General features: G+C 31.6%; 1 protein-coding gene across 1 annotated transcript; it reads right to left on the bottom strand.

Moving 5' to 3' along the window:
* Positions 1–12824, bottom strand: LOC118197172 (uncharacterized). Its single transcript, XM_035368680.2, has 3 exons — positions 12314–12824; positions 6908–7093; positions 1–2078 (listed from the first exon to the last, which is right to left on the bottom strand). The coding sequence occupies exons 1-3, from the start codon at positions 12533–12535 to the stop codon at positions 1143–1145; spliced, it is 1344 nt and encodes a 447-aa protein (XP_035224571.2). The 5' UTR covers positions 12536–12824; the 3' UTR covers positions 1–1142.
* Between the last annotated feature and the right edge of the window lie 230 nt (positions 12825–13054).

Here is a 13054-nt window from a genome sequence, read left to right as displayed (position 1 = left end):
TTCTTATCAAAAGAAATATAAGACTTTTTATTTATTAAAAGAAATATAACAGAACCCTACAATATCACAAAATACAATCAGTAACTATATTTTAAACTACTAAAACGTTAAATGGAATGCAATTCTGCAGAGAGAAAGCTAACCCAATCAACAATAACAGCAGCTAACTAAACTATGGTAAGATGTTCTTTCTCTGGCTTTTTAAATTGACCGCAAGAAATAGTTCTAGTAATTTATGGAAAGCAAAAAGAGTATAATTCCGGTTACAGCTAACATAGTATTCAAATTAAATATAAATTACCAAGATAAACTTTTATTCAATATTAAATGCACATGCTTTTGTATTTTTACTTTTCCGTCGTAGCTTTCTCTTAAAATTTGTCATGTGCTGCACTGCACAGAAAAATAAAACAATTTCAATTATAATTTTACTAAAAATAGCTAATTAAATATAAAATTTGTAACAATATGTTAAATTTTATTCCAGGCTTAGAAAATATGAGATTCACTGTAGAAACAGCTAATACTCTTGCTAATTTTCACAATATGTGCTTTTCAGCATGTCAGTTACCGTCTCCTACAGCTCAAATGGATATGAAATACCTAAGAAAATTGTATGTATCCCAATACATCAAACAGCAGTTGCAGTTGAATGGGATTCAACATTTTCCATAAAGTCAAAAAGAAGCTACATATGCTTTAAAAGAGATGTTATACAACCATAATACATACAGCCACAACTCTACAAATTTTCTGTTACTATACAAGATGATTAGTTAATTAAAATAAAAAATTTTCTTTATTTAATTTAGGACTACTACATAGCCATATTCTCAACACTGTAATATTAAATTTAGTATGATCAATTTATGCTGCAATTAAATAATGATCATAATAATGATGTAAAACATTATAAAAACCTGCTAGAACTGTAACTTAAGTTTCACTTCACAGAAGCTTTACTCATTTTCAAAACTAAAATGAATACATGCATCACGGTTTAATTATTACTCATTATCAGATATAAAAATAAGATTATAGGGCAATCATCTGATATTCTCTGTTTATTTATTATTCTGCATTCCCACTAACAAACATTTAATCAACTAATAAAAAAATCTAGAATTTTTTTTCCTCTTTCATTAATTTTTATTTTGAATAGCATAGTTTTTATCTAAAACTGCAAATATTAACTGGCAGGAATTTGTAATAGCTTTTGTTAGTCCTGTAATGGCATTTGTCATTTTTTCTAAGTTTTCATTCAATGTATCCATTTGTTTTCCCATTTTTATTTGTGCTTCCATAACATTTTGTAAAGCAGTCACCGAAGAAGAAGGTTTCAGTTTCCTTCGTGGCGGGTGTAAGTTGCCATTTGTAATTACTCGTGGCATTTTACGTAAATTTTCATGATCCACTTCTAAAGCAGTAGTCAAAACAGTCTCTGAAGCAGGTTTCAGTTTCTTCAGAGGAGGTTCAATTGCACTTGAATTTTGATTTGTAATTTCAAAAGCCTCCTTTTCTGAATTTTCCCTCAAACCATTCACTGGCCTTAACTTCATGTGTGTTTGAAAAGAATGAGTTGAAACACTCTCTGGTGTAAGTTTTAGATTTTGCAAAGGTTCTTTTCCATTTGGGTGGTTACTAGCAACTGCATACGTCACTTGTTCAGAATTTTCACTCAAGGTTCCACTTTGTTCCAATACCACACATGCTTCTGAAATAGGTTTTAAGTTCTTTTGTGGAGTTTCATTTGTAACGAAGTTCTCATTTGTAATTTTATGTATTATTGGTGTTGAATTTGTATCACAGATATCAGTTTGTTCTAACTTTACTTGTGCTTCCAAAACATTTCCTAAAGCAGGTTCTGAAGTAGGGTCTATGCTTTTCTGTATGAGCCCATCCCCAATCAAGTTTTTATTTAAATTCTTCACAGAATCAGTTGGTTCCAGTTTTATCTGTGTTTCCAAAATATTTGTTGAAGTAATCTCTGAGGGAGGTTCCCAATTCATCTGTACAGGATCTATGACTGGAATGCAATTAGAGTAAACCTGGCTGATTTGTATTCCTGGAAAAGTAAGCTGTAAAAGAGTTTATGTTAATGATGCTTTTCCATTATTTTTATTTTATTAACTTTAATTTGAGAATTAATATCCAATATATGGTAAATGTATACATTCAATACAATTAAGTAATTACTATGAGACAGTTTTAATATACTAATATATATTATCTTCCAAAGTAAAGCACATGGCAGTAAAAGCAACAAAAAGGACAAAGTAAAGCTTTCATTAACACTAAATTGCACGTGAAGATAGAAAATGTGTTTACACATGAAGGGAAACAAGTACTTTCTCAAAGAAAACAATATTTAATTTTTGTAAATTATATAATAACATCACATTTGGGTTAATTTATTCTTCAAGTTAAAAATTTACATTAATAAGGTATGTTACCATTAAGGCCTTCACACAAACTTTACAGCAATTGCCCATGCTTTCATCAATGTGATCAACCATTCTAAATGCTAGCAATGGCCATTTCTTCATTAAGGAAGTCTGGAGAAGTCCTGGAGTGTGCAGACGCAGCACACTCCAGGCCATCCCAAAGATTTTCAGCAGGATTAAAGTCAATGGACTGCAGCAGCATCTCCATGTGAAAAATGCCTTCTCTCTCCAAATACATTTTAACAATATTGCCTCGATAAGGAAGAAGTCAGGACTTACTGCAGCAGCGTAGTCTTGCAATGGGATGTAGGACTTCATCCAGACATTGTGCAGCCTTCACAAAACCATCTTTAAAGAAGTGCAGCTGGATGTGATATCCTATTGAAATTCCAGCCCACACTATGATGTTGTTACCACTGAACATATGATGTCTGATCTGGGCCTGACTTTAAGTGCCTCGTTCTCTTCAGACCCTTATCACCTGATTGCAGGGCAAATCTGGACTTATCCATGCACAGGATGTTTCATCAATCCGAGACAGTTCAGATGACGTGGTGCGCAAAGAACTGGAAGTTGATCTGTCAGCACTATCCTTATCTTCAGAGCAGATGTTTTTATTTTATTCGGCTTATAATTCCTTACTAATAAATGTAGTATTATGAGTAAGGAATTATAAGCTTATAATAAATGTAGTATTTCATCTCAATGTCTTTGATATGATTTAAATCAAATTCCTCATCATTATAAATATCACGAATACACATCAAATAGTTTTCTGGTTGCAATTTTCTAATTTCGACTTTGCATAATGTATGCTTTACGCATGTGCGCGTTGAAAGAAATGTTTAATAAAGTAAACAAATAAATATTAACCTTTTTTTTTTTTTTTTTTTAAATACCCTTTAGATCATAATTGCTCTTTATTTCAAAATTACGGTTTCATATTTTTAATTTTATAATTTCTGCATGCCATCTTACCAGATTTAAACTGATGATCTATAAGCAGGAAAAACCGATAATCCGGAATCACCGAAGTCCCGACGAGTCCGGATTAAAGACTTTTGACTGTATATATATATTAGTAATTGAATAACAAGAGTACAGCAACATTTTATGCTGACATTACGCTTGGCGATGAATACAATTAAATGCGCTAAGAAATGTTGACGAGGAAAAATTCTTTTCACATGCTAAAAATATATTTTGTTAATGAAACTCATAAGCCAAAAGATTACATTTAGTGCTATTTGAATTAAGAATAACTTATATGTTATTCACATAAACTTAGAACATGCATCAGAGCTCATATGGTCGTACCGGGCGGCAGAAGTTAAGGAAGACAAAATTTTTGTAATTCGGAGAAGCACCGAATGGCAAAATTAAGGGACGAGTAAATTTTTATAATTTAGGGAAAGCACTGGGATCCAAAGTTTAAGCGCAGTGAAAATTTAGGACTTAGGGAGGCACTTTATAGCAGAATTTAGAGACTGCATCATGCGGTATCTAGCATCAGCCCTACATAGACTTTAAGTATATGTAGAAAAGTTATTCAGGATATTTATTCAGGACTCGTATTAGCCTTAAGCATGTGTATACAGTTCAGGCTTAATTCAGTCTATAGAAGTAAGATCAAATTTATCGGAACAGCTTGTCTTTTGTCCGCAATCTTATGATACATCGCCCACCAGCGGCCGAGCGGTAAAAGCCACTGAACACTGGTAGTTCAGTCCGGGTTCGAATCTCGGCGAATGAGCTGGCTGCATGAGCGTTTTCATGGCTTTCCCCATGTGTAATGTGGATACGAGCCAGTTTCCCTTAAAAACACCTCCACGGGGCTTCCCTCCCTTTCCATATAGTGTCTAAGGGCGGAGCACGTAATAAGTTAAAAAAAAAAAAAAACTTATGATACATAGCCAATAATGTATAGTGGATGCTATTAAGCTACACTAAAGTTATCTTTACTGATTCTAAAGAATTTCAGTTAATGTAGCAGACTGCGCTGCTCCTTAATCTTCTAATTTGATCCAGCTCATTATTTTTTGCAGACTGTTATTATTACAGCAATTTTATGAAAATAAAACCTGAATTTTTGGTTAGGTTGAAAAGAGTTTCTAATTCTGGAGCTGCAAAAGGATCTAAAAAGCGAAAGTATGTTTCGATGTCCATTAAACAAAAAGTGGAATTGCTGCATCAAATGGATAAAGGCATATCTGTCTCAAAATTATGTGAGGAGTATAGAAAGTCAACTGTATATGGCATAAGAAAAAGGAACTTTTTGAATTGTTTGTGTATTCCGACAACTCACTCTTAATGAATAACAAGAAAATTGTTCGTTATGTTGAAAGTGACGATCATGACAAAGTGATGATTGAATGGGTCAGACAGCTTCGTAGCGAAGCTGTGCCACTGACGGATCCAATGCTAATGGCTTAAGTCAAAATTCTATGCAGACATGAACTTAAAAACTGAGTGCACATATTCGACAGGTAACCAAATTTAAAAATCGCCATGGTATAAGGCAATTAAAATTTTTAGATGATAAAGCTTCAGCTCATACTGAAGCTGCTGAACTATTTGCAGATGAATTCATTGAACCTCTTACTTCTGAAAATTATTTCCAGAACAAATTTACAACGCTAATAAAACTGGTCTTTTCTGGCAATTTAAACCTCAAAATACCCTGGCAACCTCTACAGAAAAGGCTTCAACTGGAATCAAAGATTCCAAAGTGGCATTAACAGTTTTAGCATGCACAATTGCAAATTTTTCATAATCGCAAAAACTACATGACCTCGAGCATTTAAAGGAGTAACGATTTTCCCCGTTACATATCGTGCAAATAAAAGAGCATGGATAACACAAGCGTTAATGAATGATTGGTTTGAAAATCATTTTATACCCGAGGCTCTGCAACATTTAAATTTGGTTGGTCTACCAGGTGATGCAAAAATTGTCCTGATTCTAGGCAACTGTACAGCTCATACTTCACTAAAAGTTTTAGTGAAAGATAATGTATCCGTATTATTCTTTCCTCCAAATTGTAAGTCCATCATTCAGCCTATTGATATCAGACTAGTGCTTGCGCTGAAATGCAAATATAAAGTAGCATCTCTAAAATCCATGTTAAATTTCTTGAATGGCAAGACTCTTCAAGAATTGTTGAAATATTTTAGCATAAAATCTGCTGTGTGGAGCATTGCAAGATCGTGGGAGGATGTGTCCCCAGATACTTTAAAAAATGCTTGGCATAATTTATAGCCAGCTACCACATTTCATGGTAAAGATGATAAAGATAAGAGTCGTGAATTTGAAGGTCTTCGAATATGACAAACCAAAGGTGAAATTTTCCAATTAATGGTTTTTGTAAAGAAATGCGGAGAAGCAGTAATAAATGAAGGTGATATAACAAAAGTTTTTCATTGCGTTGACAATGCCATCAATCAATTAACGGATGGAGAAATCTGTAGTATGGTTCTAGGTCCAGATAATAACACTATCGATAGTGAAAAAAGTGACAGAGAGGTTATTGAAAAAGAAAAAATTTCGATTGACAAGTAAGTCAGATTTCTGGGCACAGCAATTACCAGGACTTGAACAGTGGAATTTTGTAACAAAACAAGAAATTATATCTGTTTATAGAATTAAAGAGAAAGTACTAGCACAAAAAAACGAAGCAACTTGAACAATTTACATTGAAAGAAATGTTTAATAAAGTAAACGAATAAATATCCTTTAGATAAAAAATGCTGTTTATTTCATAAATCATGTTTTCATATTTTTAATTGTATAATTCCTGCATGCCGTTTTACTAGATTTAAAGTCATGATCTAATATCCAGAAAAATCTCAAATCTGGAATTGCCGAAGTCCTGACGAGTCCGGATCTCAAACTTTGTACTGTATAGGTAATAAATGAATTGCTGATTTATAGTTTACCATGCCATGGATTCATATCACGGCCGCAGTTCTAACATTTGGCAACATATTGCACCATGGCAATACCATTCACTTTCTTGCCAAGGCCATTACAGAAGACAAGTAGCTACATTTATTTAGATTTTTTAATGAGTTTTCATAAATAAAATAAAAAAAAAGTATAGAAAATGCTGATAAATACCAAACTTGAATAAAAGTAATTTTTTTTTTATATTTATAAACTAAAACTAAATGCTTAACAGCTAAATAAAAGGCTGACTCTATCTTTCCCCCCAAGCCGACTGAAAAACCCTAGCTTATCTATTAATAAATCACCATATAATTTCAAAGATAATGTTCTACTTGATCAACAGAAATCATTTAGTGATTAAAATAAGGGATCCTCGACTTAAGCAAGAGCTCGAGTAATCAGAATTTGAGGTTGCAGAACTCTACTATAATATATTTCTTAATCTAGAGTGAATGGTAAATTTTTACTTAAAATAAATAAATAAAAATAATTGAATAGATTTGAAAATATATTCTTACAATTTCTTCATCTGTCTCATTCATTGCCTCTATTTCAGCATTTGCTGCATTGTTCATTAAATTAACAAGTCTCATTTCATCATCACTGAGTTCCTTAATGCTTACTGGTCTTCCTGCAGTCTGTTTTTCCACTGCTGCAATCTCAGCTGCTTTTTTCTTGACAGCACATTTCCAGTCTATAAAAGTCTAATTAATAGAAACAAACCATAATAAATTAAACAGCCCACATAATTGTTAAGATTTGAATTTAAAAAAATTCATTTTAACTTGCAGTTAAATAATTTAATGCAAGCTTAGGCATTATAAAATTAGTAAAGTTTTAATTCTTGGCACTGTGAATATTTGCAATTCACTCAAGATAAAAAATTTTGAATGGATTCTATCATTCTTTACTTTTAAACTAAGTAACTATCCTCAAGGAAAGTATGATAGTTTTTGATCTTCTCTCTGCCCCTGAAAAATCATCAGCTCGTTGGTGACTAATCCTTCGCCAAGCTTTTTCACTAAGCTTGCAAAAGGCAAGAGCTATTTTAAAAAACAGTGACATACTAAAATTTCAGTAAAAGAGGAATTAATCAATAAAAATTAAAAAGCAAGAAATATCTTTAATAAAACACTTATCAAGAAATCCTAACAGGTTTTTTTTCCCCCTCCCAGTTCTTCTCTCCACACACAAAAAGGGATCTGTTTCCTCTTTAAAAAAAAAAAAAAAAAATCAGAGAATTGCACAGCTTTACTACTATGCAAATTTTGATATTGCATTTCTATAAAAAATTCAATTGCTTAAAAAGTATAACTTCATGGAATGATAATTTCTGCAGTCTCTATTGCTGGACAAAACTCCATTTTCATGAAGCAATGCAATGCTTTCCCATCAGCCAACAAATTCCACAGTTTCATTATAATTTGTTACAGAGGAAAAGAATGTAACTTGATGCAAAAATTAATACTAATCAGAAAAAGGATTGTGATTGTTGAACTGGCAAGGTGTAAATAAATATTTGCTGAAACAAACATCAACACACTTCACATTTTGGTGAAATCATGGGTTACCGCATAATTATTTTGGCAACATAGTGCATTGCCTTGTAAATACTTTTTGGGAAAGGTGGGTATAATCAGAAAGAATGGAAAACATTTTCATATTAGGTTTCCAAATTCTGAACAAATGGAGGCTATTAAGTCTCAAAATTCCTCATATACATATAGAAAAGGATGTTGATATACATATAGAAAAGGATGTTGATGTTACATAAAGGCATATGTGGTGATATAAAGTGACACTACTGTTTCTATTATTGTCAAGTTCACATCCACATCTACAACATGTTGCTTTTCCCCCAAAATAACTCATACTATGCTTATGAAATAACCTGGTGCAAATAATTTACTTGACAAATCTTAATTAAGTCAAAAAATAATTTATTTTGAACTGACTCAAAAATACGGTTGATCTTTGGATTATGGTAACTTGGCAACCAACTCTGCTACAGCAACCCTCTATTTTTTTTTTCGCCGCCATTTTGTCTTCACGAAGTAAAGACATGTTTCCTTTCTTTTTATTTACTGAACACTTTTTCCAACAATCTACTTACTAGCCAAATTACACTTATGCTAGAAATTTTATGCTTAATCAGGGAATAAGTGCACAATCGCAAACTCCTTGCACGTTTTTCAGAATAGCACATACACATAAACCATTTACACGTCGACTTATTTTTACTTAAAAAAACATCCCAGAATTGCACAAAAATGGCATTGTGGACACTCTTCACTATATCCATGTACACTGCTTTTTTCTCATAAATTAGAAAAATTTTACGAAAATGCATGAAAATTTTGTGAATCTTTAAATCCGGTAAAAAGAACATATATGAAATTACCTGATCACGAAAAAGTATATACCCTTTCCAAAGATGAACATTTCCACGCATAAAATAAATAAAATATCCGAAAACTTTTACCTCTAAATTATCTATTACATTATAAACGTCACCAATGAATTCATACCGCAAACATTACAAATGGTTATAAATACTTAGTGTAAAATATTTAAATTATTTCCATGCACGTTTACTTCAACTGAAACATGTACCAAATTCCTACAAACATAAAATTCACAAAATAACTATCATTTAATTAAAATATCACTAAACCATGTGCATGTCGACTTATTTTTACTTGAAAAAACATCCCAGAATTGCACAAAAATGGCATTGCGCACACTCTTCACTATACCCATGTATATTGCTTTTTCCTCATAAATTAGAAAAATGCATGAAAATTATGTGAATCTTTAAATCCAGTAAAAAGAACACATATGAAATTACCTGATCGCGAAAAAGTATATACCCTTTCCAAAGATGAACATTTCCACGTATAAAATAAATAAAATATCCAAAAACTTTCACCTCTAAATTATCTATTATATTATAAATGTCCCCAACGAATTCATACCGCAAACATTACAAATACTTAGTGTCAAATATTTAAATTATTTCCATGCATGTTTACTTCCACTGAAACGTATACCAAATTCCTACAAACATATAATTCACAAAATAACTATCATTTAATTAAAATATAATTAAATTAAAAAAACACTACTTAAAATATAAATAAGCACATACATTAAATTAATAAAAATTTGCTTATAATCCTAATTACTTTAAACTCAATCATTACTAATAACAATTTTCCAATAATACCATATTTTATTTACTTCTTACATTTAGAACAATGCATAAAAATAATATCCTCAAATAATTAAAAATACTAACTTACCTAACCTTCTTCAGAATCTTGATTACGTGACTGATAAACTTTTCTTATTTCCTCCGCTAAATAAGAAGCAAGCGTATGTGGGCCTGTTTCAGGATCTTTAAAATCATATTTATAGTTCACAGCAAGGTACCAGGTAAAATAAATAACTTAATAAAACATCTTTACTTCTATCTCGCACAACCTTAAAAAAACACTTATTACTACCCCTTTCAATCCCACTAAATACCCATTTCGAATTCACTTTAGTTAGGGCCATGGGATCCAAAAATTAACCAACATTGTTTCACACAACACAGAATAAAGCTAAATACAAAATTTCCAGATTTCCCCCCTTTTCCGATTAAAGAACTGTAATTCGTCCATTAATGTCACATGACATATCTCATGATCTCTCATTTCCCCTCACACAAAATAATGTGTAATCGGAACTGAGTACTTCTCACTTTATTACCAAAGTCCTAGGTAGTAACCTTTATCGCCTCCAAAATGTCGCCAAATTACCAGTTACCATATTCCAAAGATCAGCCAAAAATACTTTATTTGTGATTGTTATTAGATGTAGTAAATGACATCATATATACTTGTATCAGCCAAAATGTATTATTTGCATTGCAATTACTCTGTAATGAAGCATATAATCAGGCAGAATTTTACATAAAAGATGCAGTTTTACTTATGGATGATCCTTTTATTTATGCTAACTTACAGAACTTTGGAAGACAGAAGATTAGGAACTCGGTTTCTTTTGGATGATTTTTACTTTCTCTGGATGTAATATAAATTATACAAAATTGTTGCTTTTCACTGACATATTATAAATTTAGTTCTTGAAAGTAAAACAATGAAAACATTGCTACGTTTATGATAATGTTTTCTTGCTTATATTGCAACAGCTGCATCTCAGAAGTATATTACCTAGTTAATACACATAGCAAATACATATAACTCATTTTAAAATGATCAATTTATCATTAGCTTTTTTATTCTGTTACGCATTTATATCTAGTGAATCTTTATTCAAACTACTAACAAAATACTTTACTGTACATGCATATCTAATTCAAAGCCATTCTATTTAATCTCCACTAGCCACTTGTGTTATAACCATGTTTAAAATGCTACTGGATATAAAATATTTAAAATACCATTTTCAGTTAGTTGATTCAACAAAAATGACAAATGATTCATTAAATACTTAAATTTTGACCATTTAAAAATCAAGTCTCTTTTCGACCTAATGCATTTTATATATCCTTCAGATTCAGACAAGTTTGACAGATAAGAGACAAGTTTCTCATATAAATTCTTCTGTCCTTCTTTTTTGATAAATAAAGAAGTTAAAATTTATAAATAAATAATAAAAAAGTTGATAATTTTTTATTGTACTATTAAAAGATATATATAATTACAAACCAATTGTTTTAAAAACAAAATACAATCATGCCTAGTATTTTCATGCATTAAGCTGCTGAAAAATTATCAGTACAGATATAAAGTAAGAAATTTAGAAGTAATTTTTCACAAAGACTGAAATTCATAAGTAATAAATTTCAAATAATCTTATAAATGCAATAAATAATTTTAAAAATGCTAAAGCCAAAACTTTCAAATAAGCAATACCCCAATTCAAAAATCGATGAAATTTAAAGAGAAAATGAACATAACAGAAGAGGAATTCAATCAACTTCAGTGCCACTTTATCAGGAGGAGGAAGACTGAAATCTCTCTTCCACATAACTCCTTGCTTTTCTGCATCCAGAATTAGCGGATAACCATATTAATTATAACGAAGTGGCATTGAAGTTGATTGAATTCCTCTTCGATTATGTTCATTTTTATTTAAATTTCACTGATTATTTTAATTGGGATATTGCTTGCTTGGAGAGTTTTGATTTTAACATTTTTTAAATTCTTCATTGTTATTACTTTCAAATTTCAATTTTTGGTCTTTGCGAAAAATTAGTTTCTTACCTCATGTCTTTATATACATCCTTTATATTTAAGAAATCGCAAGATTTCAACAGAGGCATGTTCTCGTTATGTTTCCTATATCATCAAAGCTTTTGAATGGTAAATCCATGTAGCAACTAAGTCATCATAATTACAGTACTAATGAGGAACAGTTCAGGAAAAAAAAAAAAAAAAAAAAGACTTCAAAATTTTATTTCTGTAATTGCAATGGTAAATGAAAGAAATACATCAAAATCAATGCCTTTGAATTTTGCACTTTATTCCATAATACAGTCTAGATGTAACTCATGTTATCGTAGTTTCCTGATCATGGCTCTAGTGTAGAATTGGGTGCCCCTTCGATTAGCAACAAATTTTGTTCAATTTTAGTGATGAAACCCCATTTCTGGTTACCATGATAGTGAGATCTTGTATTTATGATGACATCTTACCATACTGCATACAACTATATACAGTACGGTAAGATGTCATTATAAGTACAAGAATTTATACAATTCAATAATATTATAGACCACCAAACTTGCACAGAAATCAGACTATGTTTCTGCTTAAATATATATGAAATACATGGAAGAATTTTTAAAATGACAATATTAATCAGGTTTAAGTTTTTAGTTTGATACATAATAATTTGAAGGTGAATTCAGTTACCCGCCGCCATTTTTCGGTAGTCTTTACACAAGGGCCACGCTCATTTAAAAGAGTCGCCAGGTCTTCCCACATTTCTAGCTTCATTTGAGGAGTAAATTCTTTGGTTATTTTTCCTCTGAATAAGTCTGGATGTTTTTCCATGTACTGTAAAATCATCTGTTGTTGCGGTTTAGTCATTATAGATCTTTGGTACATTTTGATAGACGTTACAGAAGCTGACATAATGTAAGAAAAAACGCACAATTAATAACAAACATTATCAGAGGATCCAGCGCTCTTTGTTATGGCTGCATCATTATATTAGTCCCCATTCACAATGCAAAGGATGATATTAGACAATTAGCCAATGCGGTGACAGTAACTTTGCAATAAGTGCTAATTGGCGCCGCTAACATGATCTTTTCCCTCGGTTGAATAGTGCCAAACGCTTCTTCGAGCAGGATGCGTATTCTACGCCACGAGAGTCGTCTTCAGTTTATTGGCCACCAGATGTCGCTAACTTTCTTGCGCGAGTACGGAATGATATTGTTCCGGTGGTGACGCCTGGCCCCAGCCACCATCCCTGTTCTTATTGGTTGCCGTTTATGACGTCAGGCTGAAAAGATTCCGTTATCTGTTCCATTTGAGTTATGTCAAGGGGAACTTATAACTACTTTGGATTTGTTTATGTCCTGTGTTAGTATGAATTTGTGCAATGTAACAGAATATTTGGAAAACGAACCTAACAGTATAAGAAAATAT

Source organism: Stegodyphus dumicola, chromosome 8, assembly GCF_044657685.1.
Source record: "Stegodyphus dumicola isolate Sdum_Otavi_A_Nest chromosome 8, ASM4465768v1".
In the NCBI taxonomy this organism is placed as follows: Eukaryota; Metazoa; Arthropoda; class Arachnida; order Araneae; family Eresidae; genus Stegodyphus; species Stegodyphus dumicola.
The sequence above is the reverse complement of the archived record's forward strand: the minus strand, read 5'-3'. Positions and strand labels throughout refer to the sequence as shown.

Coding starts and splice junctions, on each gene's coding strand:
- LOC118197172 (XM_035368680.2), bottom strand. CDS start 12,535: ATGTCAGCTTCTGTAACGTCTATCAAAATGTACCAAAGATCTATAATG. Junction 7,094..12,313: donor CTACCGAAAAATGGCGGCGG/GTAACTGAATTC, acceptor TCTATTAATTAG/ACTTTTATAGACTGGAAATG. Junction 2,079..6,907: donor ATGAGACAGATGAAGAAATT/GTAAGAATATAT, acceptor ACTCTTTTACAG/CTTACTTTTCCAGGAATACA.